Below are 16,518 nucleotides of genomic sequence, written 5' to 3'. Positions count from 1 at the left end.
ACTATTTTTTCTCAACTTTCAGAGAAAAAAAGATAAACTAGAAAAAGATTCAAGTTCAATTATAAAAGAAAAGGAAAAAAAAGACACCGTATCAAACCCGTAAACCGGGACAGGTCACAAACTACACTAATCCTACAAAAAGGTAAAATAAAAAAAATTACAAAGCTAAATCTTCAACCATTTTAATATTAAAAGATAAAATTAATAAAATTAATTTTTTTTTAAAAAATCATAATAAAAAATCAATAATAGTCAAAAAACACTATGAATAACTTAGTGGAATGAATATGGGAAACAATGGTTCACTTTCCCAAACCCTTTAGTTTTTGTAAATTAATATATAGTTATTTGTTAGGCGAATTTGACAAACAAATGCATATCTATTTTTAACTAAAAACAAAAAGGTAGCGGAGCGACGCAAAAACTAGTTTACAGGAAAATAAAAGCTTGAGATGAATTCCATTTCACTCTTTACTAATTTCTCGTGAGAATTTTGTTATCTCAGTTGCACAAGTCACAGATATGAGATAAGACGGCAATTAAAAAAAATATCAGCTCATTAACCCGCAAAGAGAAAATCATCACGTGACAAATACACGTGTCAGACTCTCAGTCGAAGAAAGCGTTACCACCGACAAGTGGGCCCCTAGCAATGGCAATGGGTGACTTAAAAGAGTTTCGCACGTGGTAGGATACCGGACAAACCAGTAACCATACTGGATAAACCGGTAACTCTCACTCCTTGTTTTCTGATAACTCTTAAGAAATTAACGGTCCAGATCTTATAAAACCTTAAAAAATTCTCTCCCCCTTTACTATAAGCTTTTGTGTGGTTTTCTCTCTCTCCTTCCTCTCCCCATAACGTTTGGTTTTTTGTAGAGGCAAGGAATTGATTGATTAATCTTGTATGGTCTTTGGGTTTGTTTTTCGAGGTGGGTTTGAGCTGAATTCTCTTTGTAGTAGCTTGTTCCTTTGAAAATGGAAAGAGATTTTTTGGGTTTGAGTTCAAAGAAACCGTCGGCTGTGGTGAAGGAGGACATTAGCTCTGATGGGTGTAAAGATATAGGTATCTTCTTCTTCTTGTCATAAAAAAGTTATTTTTTTTTGTTTCTTTTGTGATTCTTGCATTAATATTAACTTGTGTATGTTGTTTTTGTTTGATGTATTTTGAGTTAGTTTTGAAATGAAATTGTGGCTTTGCTTTTCTTTTTCATTTGGAAAATTCCCCTTTTCTTGTACCTTGCTAATTATGAGTGCATGGCTGGTGCAGCTGTGACTGTGATGTTTGAATTGAATAAAAGGAAAGAAAGAGTAGTTGGTTCATACTATTAACAAATTATGGAGTTTTTTTGCTTAAAAACTCGATAAGAATTCTTGTTTGATATCATTAAGAAATCTCTTGCTTCTTTGCTAAATTTATTTTTTCGATACTGTAGTATTTACCCGTTTAACCAATATATATGCATATATGTAAGTGTGTAGTCATTTATTTGTTGTTGATGGGATTATATCTGTGAGATAAAGATTCAATCTGGTATCAGTGACTGTTTATATTGATCTTTAATAATTGGTATATGCTTAGCTGTTTATTGCAACAAGAAAATTTGGAGTATACACAAAGCTTAAGCTTGATTTTTCCAATTTAACTCTAAATAGTGTCCATCTGGAGTCTGATTCAGACAGTTTGAATTTTCTTTCCTAATTTATTGATTTCTAATTTGATAACTGACCAAAGTTGAGTCTTAGAGAAAAGGTTCCTGGATTTGTTTTGAATTAAAAGGTTGCGTGGGTTTCTAATCTTTTTGTTGATATTCATAGGATTTACTAAGGGTTCAGGGATGCAATGGCCCTTCTCCAACAAGGTCTCTACCCTTCATAACTTGATGTCTTTCAAGGTTGCTCAAGAAGATAAGACCAAAACTATTGAATCTGATGCCTTGGTGTCCTCTGGATTCATGTCTGTCTTAAGTGCAGACGCATGTGATCCTGGTCAAAAACGTTCTGCTGCTGAAATCCAGGTATGGTATAGTTTTCCTTTGTGTTTCGTATTATTTTTACGTGGTTAGGCAGTTAATGAAGTTCCCTGGCACAAAGAACTTATCAGATGAGTCTGAATTAGGAATACTGAAGGAACAAACTTTATCCCTTTCATTTACTATTTAAAATGAGCTGGATGATTATTTCCCTGGGTGCTCGGAGTAAAGAGACTGGTTTATCACCAAGTGTGAACTACTGTCATTATTTCTCCATGGATTTTCACCATTTAGAAATTATTCAATCTCAATACACAAGGTAAGACTCATTTTTCACCAACTGCTTTTCCTGCGCAACATGATGTGCACTCTGTGCACCATCCTCATGATATGAAGATGTTTCCGGTTGCCAATCATGCAATTTCAATCTCTACGGGCAACCCTTTCTTCAACAATCATTATCCAGCCACTGGTCAGAATATGCTTGGGACTACCATGAAGCCACAGTTGCTTGGAGGATTTCCTGTCACAGCTCCACATTCAATTCTTCCCATGGTTGGTCCTGTTGCTGGGGTAGCAGACTCAAGGTAAGTATCACTTTATGCTTGAAATGAACACATACAAACTTTTCTAACAACAAACATTAATTGAATATGTTTATTGGAACAGTGTCAAAGCATATGGGTCTCCTGCTCAATTGACCATCTTTTATGCTGGCTCAGTCAACGTCTATGATGATATATCCCCTGAGAAGGTTTTCTCTTTCTGCCTCTCTCTTCTCCACATAAATGTGTGCAGTAGTTAATTTATTGTCTAATTGGAGATGGCAATCCTAAATCTGGTTTCTTTACGGAATCCTATCCAGGCTCAGGCAATCATGTTCTTGGCTGGAAATGGGTCTTCCATTTCATCCAAATCGGCACAGCCAAAAGTCCAAGTCCAGGCATTTAGCTCAAAGCCAGCAGCAGCTGATGTTAGTCCCGTGAACCAACCTATCATGTCTACTCCACCATGCTCTAGTCTCTCAAGCCCATCACATACAGGTGCCCAGTCAGGGAGTGGGTCAACTAGTACCGAGGAAATCATGGCAACCAAAACCACTGGACCTGTGACCATTCCTGTTATTAAACCAGATCATCCAAAGACAGGATATGTAGTGGGATCTGTTGCTACAACCACCATGATACCATCTGGTATGATCTCTCTTCTCTCTTGAAAGTGGTGTTCTAATATATATTGCCTCCATGAAGATGTTCCGACAAAAAGATTTCTAAATTATGTTGCCCATTCACTGAGAGTTTATTGCATGGTCTCCAAATTAGGTTTTTTTTTTTTTAATCTTTATCTGCAATGTATAATCAATGCCCAATCTCTGTCACTGCAGTCCCTCAGGCTCGAAAAGCATCCCTGGCTCGGTTTTTAGAGAAACGCAAGGAAAGGTGAGTTCTAACTCAAATAAGAATGAAAGATACTTGTTTTAACTTTCACTTTGACCTTAATGCTCAAATCTATTTGAGAATTATTAACAAATACACTTTAGATGGTAAGCCAAAGCAAGGACCTGCGGGGATGTAAGACGCATGTAATTTAGCTAGGCTAGGTATTTTTGTCTTTGTGATAATTATACCTTCAGGCCGTTTCGAAAAACTGAAAATGGTTTTAAAGATGTTGTTTGGGCCTGGAGTTGGAGATGCATTTGTTTGGAGTTTGCTTCAGAATTTTCAAAGCCTGCTTTTCGTTTGCTTTGGGTTTGGGGGGCGTATTTATCAACAATAAAGAAACAATTTTTCAAAAAAAAAAAAGGAGGGGAAAGTAGAAACTATGCTACAACCTTTACTATATTGGAAAAATATACCTTTACTATATTGGAAAAATTGAATTTCAATGAAGTGATATTATTGATGCAATGATTAGCTCAACTAAATCATCCGGCTCCTGAATTGAGGCAGTTTTTTGTGCATGCAGAGCGACGAATGCAGAGCCATACAACCTCAGCAAGAAATCTCCAGATTTTGCCAACCCCGGACCCTACTAATTAATTCCTTCGCAACCTCCGCAGCTGGAACTAGTTCTCTCTTGGCAAGAAGGAGAGTAACAACATACAATGAAGCCAAAGCAGAAGGGAATTGTTGAGATTTTGTGCAGCAAGTTAAAGGTGTCAGTACGTGTTTTTGTTTCATAGAATAACTGTAATCATGACTCTGTTTGATTGCCAAAATCAACTCTCTCTCGTATATAGTAAGTGTAGGGTTTTCCGCCCATTTCTTGTCATTTCGCTTTCTTTTAATGCTCTCGGATTCTTTGCTTCTAAGATTAGGTGATATTAAGCACATTTATAGCATAATTAAAATTCTATTAGCATAATTTTTATACAACTTTCCAGTTTGTAATAATTGCATAGCCTTTCTTTATAGCTAAGCAACCTCCTTTCATATTTGAAACAACATAAGACCATATCTCTCTCTCTCTGTCTTAATTCACACACACAGAGTAGCTATGTGACCTTAGCTTTGTCACAGGTCGGATAAAAAGAACAGAAAAAAACAATGTTAAGCTGACAGTAGCCTTTTTTTTATTTTCAAAACAATGATAAATGATAAAAATAAAAAAAATAAGCAAAAAAAAAAAGATCTCAGCTTCCGTTAACCAATTAAGCTCATGACTCGATTAATTTCATTAAAAACAACTAAATTAAAAAAAATTTAAAGTCTAATTCTTAATGAACCATACATTGAAAGATAAAATTAAAAAAAAAAAACTTAATATCTAAAAGGATAAAAAAATAATACTTGCAAGCCAAAATAAAAAAAACTTGAACCTGCTCAAATCAACTTGTGCCAAACATGCAGATGAAGTTATGAGATCGAAAAGGAAAATGAAGAAAATCATGAAATTTAATTTTTTTAAAAATCAATGTTAAAATATAAAAAAGAGAAAAATAAGTCCAAAAAAAATTAAGCTAACACTTGATTGAAAGCATAAAATATATATAAAAAAATAGTATATTTAACGAGTTAGGAGTGAGGAATAAAAGGAAGGAAAGAAAACGTCACCGATAATAAATTAATATATAGATACTACAAGCTACTCTAAATAGAAGAGGAGATGGCAAGAAATAATATAAGAGAGAGTATTATTTTATTGATCATAAAAAATACTCTAAAACAAATCTATAATGCCTAAGAGATAGTATAAAAAAATACCCCTCATTTAATGACAGACAAAACTTCACGTGAAAGAAAAAAAATCACTACACTACAATGGTGAATAAAAAAATATAAATGGGGCTGCAGTATATTTGTTATTATTATGAATTAGGAAGAATTCATTTCAACTTCCAAGGTTTCGTGGTTGCCCGGACCATTTTTTCTGGTCCTGTGCAAGGTACGTGGTGGGCCATATGGATTAGATTTGTCTACTGAGTATTCTTTCTTAAGTAAACTTAGGCTCGGCTTGACAAGAGTGTTGGCTTTCACGGCCTTTCGAAATTGCTTTCGGCTAGTTTTGGGGAAAAGGGCTTTCGGTAGGTTTTTTCATTTTTTTTTTTTGAAGTTATTCAGAATTCAAAAGTTAAGTTAGAAGCTATATAAGTCATAATGAGATAGAGTTACAACGACCATGGTACAAGGTTAAGAGTCTTTTTATTTATTTTGATTATAAAAAAATGAAATAATTTTTATTGAAGTTACGGTAACTTCAAGCAAAGTAAGAAAAACCCTCTAAATTCATCTCTTATAATTTAAAAATAGAAAATTTATAATTTATTAAGCCTACTGGTGGCTTTTACAGTTAAAAGTTAAATATATCAGTGTATATGGGTTGATTTTGCACGGTTCTAATTTTTTATTTTTTATTTTAAAAAATATTATTTATATAAATTATCTTAGTGATATGAATACAAGATATCTATATCATGGTTGATAATACAAAATATTAATTGTAACATTTCAAATATTATATTTAATGATATTTTTTTTATTAATATGGATGTTAAGGTCAACTTACACATACTTTTTAATAGTATTTTTTTAGATATTAACAATAAGGATGTCATTGTATCAACTTTTCTTCGCATAATCTAAATATGATATATATAGAAATATATAGCTAATGAAACAAACATGAGGTTTTAAAAAGAAAACGTGATTTGTCAAAAAGGAAAAAAGTTAAATTTCTTAGATAGAAAAAAAGAAAAGAATTCAAATTGCATACTAAGAAATATACAGGCTACTGATAATGGCAAGGGCCGGTTCTAGATTCTTTCTTAAGAAAAAAAAAAAAAAAAAGAGAGGAAAAAGAAGAGAGAAGTAAAAGCAATGTGGCAGACATGTGGAATAACTAGTTGTGGCGTCCACAAAATTCACTTGCTCAAACAAAGGGATGATACCAAATTATGAGATGGCTGTCCTTTCTGAAACTTGAATGGTTCTCATTAATTTTGTGTTTTGATTTTAATTTTCTTTTTGGCATATTATTTTGTTGTGGGTTATATATATATATATATTTATAACACTTAAAGAAAATCAAATTGTTACTATATTTGAACAGCTCCCGTATATTTTAAAAAGAAAGTACTTTATTTTTGAATAACATAAGATCCACATGCTTTTAACAAGAAACAGAGCAGTTCATTATGATGTAAATGATCAAAAACACAAGAGTCAATTACCAAGCATTTTACATCTTAGTTTTGCCGTGCTTTTACTGGTGCTGTATAAAATTTTATTAGTAGTGATTGGCCATGGTGCTTTTATAAAATCTTATTCTTTCTTATGAAAGCAATAAACTCCACAATAAATTATTTTACGCTTGATACACGAGACCCTGAGTATCGATAGTGTAATTTCTTAGTTTTACTAGACAGAGAAGGGGGTTAACTGAAAATGTATCAAAACCTCAGGGGGGGTTAATTGATAGACAACAAAGTTTTGGAGTCACATTGAGACAGCCTCAAACCTTACCAAACTCAGATACATGTTGACGCTCCTTTCCCGTGCAATGATTAAAATTTCACAGCTTTACCACTTTCGTAAGCTAAACAATTTGTTGGGCTGAGGTAGTTTTTAAAATTTCATAGCTTTACAAAATTCAGATATTCACAAGTTAACAACTCTGTCAATAGTTTACAATAATGTACAGTATCTCCTCTATGGCCAATAAGGGATCATGCTTCTTTTATTGGCATGGATACAGGTGGAGGCTTTCCCGGACCAAAAGGAAATCGGCGCAGGGCAGTGCCCTTCAAACTGGGATGTCTTCTCCATCGCTATCGGGTTTGGAAGCTGTCAAGCACCTTCATTCACTCCTTTTATCTCTCTTATTCCAAAGCAGCAAAGTGCATCAAAATCTGCTGTATGAAGACCCCAGAGGATATAGAGCTAGTTCAATTAAGAGGGTATAGCCATCTCATGATCGGCTCATGAAGAATGCTTAAACCCAAAGGTCATGGGGGATCCTGGACCAGCTTTGGATGAGTGCCAGCATATATGGAAGAATTCGTGTCAGGTTTCAAGTGGGAAAGAAGATGCTGTAAATCTAGACGTAGACTTTCTGCTGCCTTCCCACAAAGGGCAAGAACCTCTGATTTAGGCTTGCTGTTAGGCTGGACAGGACCTCCCTGCCCTTCATAATGGACAACATGATGGCTGACACACACAAGAGTTTTGTTAAAGTAAATTCTTTAAACATACAGAATTTCAAAGCATATAAAAGAAAGTTCCAAGAAACTTGTACTAACAGAAAGTCAATGAGATCTGCAATTTCTGATGCTTCAACAGCAGTTGATGTCTGTGAACTCCTCCCAAAAACGTCAACCATTGTATTTAAAAGCAACGAGAGGGTCTGAAAAAAAGATGGTCGAGAAAAATCAAATATAAAAGGGATTTATGAACCCAAACCAGTAGGAGAATATTCGAAAGGCAATGTCCACATCGAAAGTCATTTTCCTAACAATTCTCTTCATCTCACCTGTCCTTCCTCAATTCATCCTCTGTTGTCTATTGGCATCTTCTACTTGCTACCATCTGATTCAAATTTACATCACCACCTACTTTCTACCTAAGAACTTAAGATCAGATTTGCTAAATTAAGAGGAAAAACAGCACTGGTCAAGGCTTATCAGCCCAATACCTTGGCAACCATCATGGATTCCCTCTCCCTCTCTCCTCTTTTTTTCTTGTTCATCTTTTTTTTTTTCATTTCCTGTTTAATTTATCCTGTCACTTCATGGAGCAAGTCGAATCAACAAATTCAAGACGCATCTCGTATCATTCTACATCACACTATCAACTTGCCAACTCTACATAAGGCGATGGGGTGGCTATTTTTTCAAACTAAAAAATGAACCTCAAACCCAAGGCTCGATCAATTGGTTATTCATAAATCAAGAAGTGTAGATATCTTGGTTTGGGGTTTAATGTTCTAAGTTATGGGTGATTTTTTTAAGCAGGGGCAGAACTATAAGTTCTGCATATTCCTACAAGGATATTTGAAATTTTGATTTACTAGAAGGTCCTAGCCTTGCGTAGGAATTTCGTGTCTCCATCTTTAATAGTATATATTCCTATTCTATAGCTCACCCAGTCAAGTAAGGATTAGTTATGCATCTATTTTGCTGTTCCTTTTTTCAGATAAAGAAATCATATTAATAGACCGAAAAGAATTACAGAATCACGCTGTTTACCTTAGAGGTGAATTATGAAATAAAATTGAGTTCAAAGATTTTTTGAAGCTTAGGAGCCTAGAGTTTTTCTTCCAACTCTTGTTGTTCTATTTTTCCCTAATTACTCTTCCTTGCCTTGAAGGTCTGCTGCTACTGTATCGGAGTTACTGTTAACAGTTCTGTTCCATCCTATTTTGTCTCAGCAAATCCTACACAAACCTAATCCAACAAGCACTAACCCTAGCTCACATGAATCTTTTGTGGACATTAATCCTAAGTTGTCCTCCATCACAAGGTATGATGACTTTAGTGATAAAGATATGTCACCAGAAAAACTTAAGCTCCAGCATTTTCAGCTTATTTACCTAGTTACAAATTTTGTAGATTTAACAACTCAAGAAATTCATGGTACAAGCATGGTGGGATAGTTCATCACAGAGTAAACAAGGCACAACGAGTTGGCCATGGACATGTCAGTATCACAATCTCACCTAGTGAACATTTAAGAGGAGATAGAAACTAATGAGTAGCTTTTATACCTTATTGAAGAGCGTGTGAGCATTAGCAAGTCTTGGGAGCAATGGACTCATTATACGGAATGCTATCCTCAACATTGCAACTGATGTTAGCGGCCTGAGATGTTTAATGATAGCCTGTGTTCTTTCTAGCCATTCCCGTGGGAGGTTGCTAAAGAAAGAATGTAGCAGGGCGATTATGTTACCTGGCAATACGATATTTATAACAATGAATCAGAGCACAAGGCACAAGTACCTGATATTTTCTAGATAAAATAGGCGACGATTACAGATTTAGACAGTTTCAACTATTTAAGTTCATTTGCAGATATAACATTTGTATTGATCTAAAAACTCTTCATAAACCCCTAACAACAGCATTTTAGTTTTAGTTTTTTGGCTTCTCTATGCTGGTCATAAGACTAAACTACATCAAACTAACAGATTCCGCAGAATGGATTTACTTCCTGAGAAACTTTTAAGCTGTTCCTCCTTTTTTTTTTGAATGAAAACCTTAATCATCAGTCATCGCCGGGTGACCAATATAATGGAAGGCACCCTTAAAATGCCTGACTCTTGTATAAAAACCTCAGTTGTCAAATGTTTATTTGACTATGACAATTTATCTTGTTTATTGATCTGATCCATTAAAAACCAGCAACAGAAACACCAATATTGGGTAGATCATCAAGTGGAAGACCTTTCTAATAAGTATCCTACACTGCCTAATTGTATCCATTTCGCCAAGTGCCCCCTATCGTGTTGGACTTTTGTTGTAGCATGCTTAGGATATCTTATCCACAAGAACAAAATATTCCATAAGATTTGAACTCTAATATTCATTCATCTGCCACCATTCACTGGGGACGAAAGGGCAAGATGTACAAGAACGATTTTTTAATTCAAAATGATACGAATGGCATATATCTGGGATACTGGCATTTAATGATAATACTTGATTAGGAAATGGCTGCAAGAAATATGAAAACCTTTGTTAACAAAACTAAAATTTAAAGATAGAAGAACTCCATTATTGATCATTCTCAATACAAAGATTGACTGCATTGTTGATTTACCGGATGCGAAAACAAATTGGTTCTCAACACACTTTTATAGTGTTATGCCACCCATTTTCTATGGTTTCTTTGTGTGTCATTAATGCCCAGAAGTTTGTCCAACTAAAGATGCCTCCTGTTCTCGAAGAGAGGGACCAAGGTACTTCTTCGTTCATTTGGCATCTTGCAAGAGTTCACGATACACTGAACAATTAGGTTAGCCAAGTCCCCCAACCTCCCCAAGGCATTTCCAAACCGTTAAAGGGATACCACATGCTCTTCAAGGAGATGAGAAGTTCTTTATTTTCATGTTCTTCAAAGCTTTTTTGACATTAGCAGATTTAATTCTTCGAGGATAGTTGAAGTTCTTGTTTTCCAATGGAATCCTATGATCACCAAATTCATTTTCATGACCTGGTCAAATAGCCTCACCATCTCTCTTTGACCGTATTGTCTCCTGTCAAAACATGTTAATTTTTATCTCTAATGCACCTTATTTGGTTAAAATCTCTACCCCTCTTTTCTTTTAGCCATGCTAACTTGCACATCTCTTTCTCACCTCCCGTGTGCCCAGAATTTGGTGCGAGTTGCTTAAGGATTTACCGTAAGCCTTCGCTAAGTTCTTTCTTAGCTTCTCTCTTCGCCATCTTATATTTTCGAGAGCCTCGCCATCTTCAGAATGCGGTAGCTTTCTTTACCATTCTCTTGACTTGCCCATACCACCACCAAGTGATGGAGAATGAAAGGAAGGTTTTGTCATATTTGTTATAGCAAAATTAGAGATCATGTTTGGCTTTAGTGTTTCTTAATTTATAATCTACAGTTATTTTCAGGCTATTGTAATATTTAGAAGTATTTGGGGATTTCAATATGTTTGTTACTTTTTTATATTTTAGGGTTTTGGTGCCTCTATAAGGATATCTATCTATTATTATATCAAGTAGTAGTTGAATTGATATCAAATTTTGAGAAAATCATGGCCTCCCTGTTCTTCTTCTCTTCTGTATCCCCGCTCCTCCTATCCTCACTTCCTTTGCACCTTTCTTCTCCTCTCCTCCTTATTTCCTCTATTTCTACATTCCTCTCCGTGTCCTGCATCACAAGGACTTGTGGGTGTGTTCCACATGACCTTGGATTCATTTAGACCTCTACTACTGCTGTCCAAACACACCCTGTCATCTCCCACCATTTCTTCAAGGTTATACTCGAGATGCAATGACTGCATTGTCACCAACATGGTATGTAAATGTATATCGCTGTGTACTATTGACAAACATGACTTGGGCTACAGAATTAACAAGATGGCTTGCTTTAAAATCATCAGCAAAAGTCGGTAAAGGTCATTAAACCTTTCTAACCGTTCAGGTTTTGCATGATTAAAGATAGTTGGTGCTCATTGCTCAAGTTCAGAGAATTTAGGAATGGCCAGAGTTCAACAACATTTGAATTAAAAAATTAGCATAATTATGAAAATTTGGGCACCTGAGCATTTTGAGAATAACAAAAAAAAAAAAAAAGGAACAGAACTAGACGACAAATTAAATAGCATACCAATGGCTGTTGAGGTGGTGTCCTGAGCAGCCCATGTTGGATCCAACAAAGCATAGCCAACAGCAGAGTCCAGTTCCCCAAGTGACCTTTTGCCATCAGTAAGCCACCAGCTCTCTTTTATTATACGCGATGCCTCCATATAAAGTTGCACATGAAAGTCAGGAGGGAGCTGCGCTAGTAAGAGACCACAGGCTTGGATCAACAAGCAAGAAAGTTGTTGGCAAGTATAGCCACTTCGTAACACAAAATTTGAAGTATTGATTCCTGAAACCGAAGGGCTTGATCTGCTTCCACCTAGTGAATCAGTACTTCCTCCAGAAGGCGATGTTGGCAAAACTGATCCCACAAGAGTTTACCTTGCAACTCTGGAATGTTTTTGACATGGTAACTACATTCTGAGATGTCGAAAAGGTCTGGTTTTCTCCACTGCGTTGGTTGCTCTTCCTCCTCCTTGGTATTAATTTCCATGGAGTTCCCAATATATTGCGTACCTACAAAATCGACAAAAAAAAGTCCTTCCACCTTGGAGAGCGTTGCTTATTCTTCTTTCTTGCAATACAACTCTTTTGTGCGCCTGCATGTGTGTGTGTGTGTGTATAGGACAAAGTGTAGAGAATTTTCATATGGAAAATTTTGAATCCTAATTTAATTGGGATTTTATTGTTGGAAATAAGGAATCCCCACATAATTAGTAAAATTAACAATTAGTATTCCTAAGGAGGAAAGGAAACAACTTCGTGCAGTTTTTCGTGTATATAAGCTTTAGCTATACATCAAACCACATATATCAGTCTTCATTCAAAATCTGAGCTCCAGGTTCTGGAACAAGAAAAAGGGATTGATTGATATTGACGGCGACTTTTCACGAAGGTGATCAAGAGAGGTGATGGTCTGATCTTCGAGGAGATATGTTGGAATTAATTCTTTATCGTCTGTGCACCAGAAATGATCCTACAACAATGGAGTCACTATGATCCTAAAACAATAAATTTCAATATAACAAGCATAAAGAAATAAATATATATATTATTTATCAAAAAATTGTGTGTTTTTGTTTTAGAATGTTCGTGGATTAATTAATAAGTAACGATACAATGGTCAAAATCATGATATTAATTAATTGTTGTAGTTATTAACCATGACATTAGCAACAAGTAAAAATATATTATTTCGTTAAATATTTTTATTGTATATCAATTCATTTATTTTTTAAAATTTATATACTAATTGATCAATTTACAGGGAACCAGGGCCAGCACTAGCAGGGGAATTATACCTGAGCCGGGAATCGGGACTCAGGACCCGAATTCTTTTTACGAAAATTTATAATAGATCAGTGATCAAATCAGATGGTTAATTATGTACTTGTGTGGATGAATCATAAATCCTGAAATGATAGAGAATCCTGTTTGATTCCGTCTAGGTTCAATCACTGATGTCCAAAAATGAAAGCACTCTGCTACGATGCCTGTGTTCGAACACATACATGGCAAAACACGGAATCTGTTTTTGTAATCAAATCCAGTGTTCGAGGTCGGCAGAGGCATTCTAGACTGGCCCAAAATGAGATGTTTCGGCATTATTCCTAAAGGCCTGTCTTTTCTAACACTCCCCTCGTGGGGACTTCCCCTCCCAGAACAAAAATGATATAAAAAACGTAGCATGCCAACATAAATCCAATATAATAATTATATTGTATTATTATAAGTTATAATTAAGTAAAAAACTGGAATAGTACTGTTAAGTTGATATTGTGCACCCTTTCTTATTTATAATTTTTATTTTTTTTAATTTAATCATCAAATTATTTTTAAGCAATTGCATCATTTTTTAACCAAATTTAACGACAATTGAATCAAATTTATTGATTAAGAACGAAATTTGAAAACAAATGACCATATTAGAAAAGACACCACATATAGGTGATGGCTTCAAAGTTCACACAATAAGTTTATTTCAGTTCTCATACTTTAAAAATTATACGTACTCGGCACCTTAATATTTTTTCAATTCAAATTGTACACAAAGGTTTAATTTTGTTATTTTTTAGTTCTTGATTTGATAAAGAGATAGCCGGATTTTAGTGGTCTAAAGAGAAAAATATCGTTAACACCGATTTCGGCCACCAAAATAGTTGATATTTGTGTCAAATGGTTCTATTTGATGAGAAGAGTTCATAGTAGGTGTTTTTTACCCTTAAAGTTCATAAAAAAAAATAGATACGAGATCGAGAAGATTTTTTGTTTCTGATTGATTTATTTTTTAGGAGGGATTTTTGGATTTTTTAGGTCATGTATAGGTTTATCATGGTTCCCATGGTGTTCTCTAGGTGTTTTTGATCAAGATGGGTTGAAAAATATATTTTTGGATAAAAAAACCTTAAGAAATGATTTTTTCTACCACCGCAGTGGCCAAAATTTAGGCAAAAGTAGATTACATGTTGTTTAATTTTTTATAGACAAAAATTAGAGCAGATGACATGTCATTCACCCTTGATGCAACAAAAAAAGACCCAAGTGTGCATGCCCAAAAAACTAGGTTAGGCGGCGAAATATATATGCATAAATTTTTTTATTTTCTACAAAAATGCATTAAAAAAGCCTGTGTATGTAAATTTCTTTATTGAAAAAAAAATATGTGCCCCACGACAAAACACAAGTCACATAACTAATAAGTAAAACTAACATGTGCGGGGAAAACACCATGGATGGTCCACCGTGTTTTTCCCGTCCTAGCTAGAACAAACCAAATACCTGACTATTGGGAGTATTTATGTGATGAGATGTGTATTTGTCTTTTTACTAATGTTATGTATATTGAAATGACTTAATTGCCATTTGAATAAAAATAAAACAAAGGCTGTCCTAAAGAGTGTTTTTATCTTTTTTTTTTGCATGGTAAATTAACTATTTTTGTCTCTTTTTTTTTTACAATAAATTAACTAGATCACCCCTAAAAAATTATGTCTTATTCACTAATGGCCATGGATGTTTTGGTATTTTCAGAATAGTTTTTTAATGATTGATTGGTGAAGGGGCTTTATTGAATTTTTTTTATGTTCAATAAAATATTATTAAAAAAAATCATTTGTGTGTGTTAGACACGTATAGCAAGTGAATGAAATCACATGCTGTCTGGACAGTGCATGCGGTGGTATCTAAACGCCACCTTTAAAGGTGGTGTTGGAAGCACATCAATGATCTCTACGTGGTGGTGTGACTTGTATGTGTGGTGGAGCTCTGATTAAATCCTGATTGGCTGTTTTTTTCTCCCATCTCTTTTCTATTTCTTTTATTTGATAAAGTGTAGGTGTGCCCTGTTATTTATTTTGTATATCTAGTTTGGTTCTTATTTTTCTGATTATTATATGTTTTATTTTGTTTTTTTAACTGATTTATTTTCTTCAATTTCATTATTTTCTTGTTTTGTTTGATTTGATTTTAATGTCAAACTTATTCCCAATTCTTTTGATAAATTTTTTTTCTTTTATGGGGTTAGTTCTACCATCATGGACAAGGTTACGGGTTTTAAAGGTTAATTTGTATTAACTTTTATTTTCAGGTCTTTTTTATAAAACTAATTTATTTTTAATTTTATCCTTCAAATTTATTTATTTTTAACTGGTTTTCATGTTTTTTTTTTTCACTTTTCTTTACGCGGGGGTTATTCCAATCCTAGGTTGACTTGATTTTTTTTCTTTGCTTTTCTTTTTTTTTTCTTGTTTCATCGCTAGGTTTTTTTTTAACTAAGAATCTTGCTTTATTAATTTTTGGGTTTGTTTTACATGCGGTCGATCATCGGTTTTGAATGTTAACCTTTTTTTTTCATTGTGAATCTTGCTTCATTATTTTTTTTAATTTTATTATTTAACATATATTTTTTTAGGAATTGATCTTTATGCTTTTTTTTCCATTTTACTCTCTACGAGTTTATCCTAACCATGTGTTTATGGTCACAATGTGAACGAGTTAACCAATAATTTTTTTCATTATTTTTTTTTCCAGTTTTACCTTTAAAATAATGAGTTATTTGATAGTTGCGTTTTATAATTTCATTTAATTTGTTTTTGTTGATAACTTTTTTTTATCTTTTATTAGTGTGAGTTATTTTGTATTAAATATCAATTTATTTAATTAAATATATATATAATTATTTATATTTGTGATTGAAATTTTTTTATATAAAAAAATATATTGAAAAAACTTATATATTTATTTCTTTTATTGAAAAAAACCCGACCACGGCATAACTCTAGAAATAAAGAAAAGGGTGCACTTTCTACTTGGAATATGACCGTTGATTGAATCCAGCTCAGCTTCCACGTCAGCACCGGAACTCTCCTCGTAGACCGTGAAGTGAAGCCCCTCTCCTTTGCCATTAAAAGCCTGCAGTCACACCTCTCCCCATTCAATTTGAAGCAAAGTTGCTATCCTCACAGTTTAACACGTACCTTCGCTCAATCTCAGCCCTCCAGTATCCGACACTTAAGTAATCAATACCAGTACGAATAAACATGTTGTTTGTAGACTAGTGCTTTTAGTTTTTCCAGTGGTAAAAGAAGTTTAATCTCTTAATTGATTTTTTAATTCGAATTTTAAAATAATATTCAAGGAAATTTATCTTTTATCAAATACATCAAGTTGATGGAAAGAATGCATATATATATTAAAAAAACCGTACTTGTAGAACACCACTACAGCTACTACATTTGAAGTTATAATAATTAAGCTATTCTAGAAAATAGAAATGGTTATGAAAAGAAA

General features: G+C 34.0%; 2 protein-coding genes across 2 annotated transcripts; one reads left to right on the top strand and one right to left on the bottom strand.

Annotated features, from left to right (window-relative positions):
• The first annotated feature begins 798 nt into the window (after nt 1–798).
• LOC133697568 (protein TIFY 6B-like) lies at nt 799–4,244 on the top strand. The gene is made up of 7 exons (XM_062120208.1): nt 799–1,066; nt 1,819–2,018; nt 2,370–2,560; nt 2,643–2,727; nt 2,839–3,166; nt 3,358–3,412; nt 3,939–4,244. Exons 1-7 carry the CDS (start codon nt 979–981, stop codon nt 4,006–4,008), a joined length of 1,017 nt encoding a protein of 338 aa, XP_061976192.1. The 5' UTR covers nt 799–978; the 3' UTR covers nt 4,009–4,244.
• Nucleotides 4,245–6,872: 2,628 nt separating this feature from the next.
• On the bottom strand, nt 6,873–7,842 carry LOC133695988 (mediator of RNA polymerase II transcription subunit 23-like). The gene is made up of 2 exons (XM_062117983.1): nt 7,711–7,842; nt 6,873–7,618 (listed from the first exon to the last, which is right to left on the bottom strand). Exons 1-2 carry the CDS (start codon nt 7,788–7,790, stop codon nt 7,417–7,419), a joined length of 282 nt encoding a protein of 93 aa, XP_061973967.1. The 5' UTR covers nt 7,791–7,842; the 3' UTR covers nt 6,873–7,416.
• Nucleotides 7,843–16,518: the final 8,676 nt, after the last annotated feature.

This window comes from Populus nigra, chromosome 6 (genome assembly GCF_951802175.1).
Source record: "Populus nigra chromosome 6, ddPopNigr1.1, whole genome shotgun sequence".
In the NCBI taxonomy this organism is placed as follows: domain Eukaryota; kingdom Viridiplantae; phylum Streptophyta; class Magnoliopsida; order Malpighiales; family Salicaceae; genus Populus; species Populus nigra.
The sequence above is the reverse complement of the archived record's forward strand: the minus strand, read 5'-3'. Positions and strand labels throughout refer to the sequence as shown.

Excerpts from the sequence above, each read along its gene's own strand:
- LOC133697568 (XM_062120208.1), top strand. The coding sequence starts at position 979 with ATGGAAAGAGATTTTTTGGGTTTGAGTTCAAAGAAACCGTCGGCTGTG. Across the intron at positions 1,067-1,818 it reads TGATGGGTGTAAAGATATAG|GATTTACTAAGGGTTCAGGG; the intron begins GTATCTTCTTCT and ends TGATATTCATAG. Across the intron at positions 3,167-3,357 it reads AACCACCATGATACCATCTG|TCCCTCAGGCTCGAAAAGCA; the intron begins GTATGATCTCTC and ends CTGTCACTGCAG.
- LOC133695988 (XM_062117983.1), bottom strand. The coding sequence starts at position 7,790 with ATGGTTGACGTTTTTGGGAGGAGTTCACAGACATCAACTGCTGTTGAA. Across the intron at positions 7,619-7,710 it reads GCAGATCTCATTGACTTTCT|CCATCATGTTGTCCATTATG; the intron begins GTTAGTACAAGT and ends TGTGTGTGTCAG.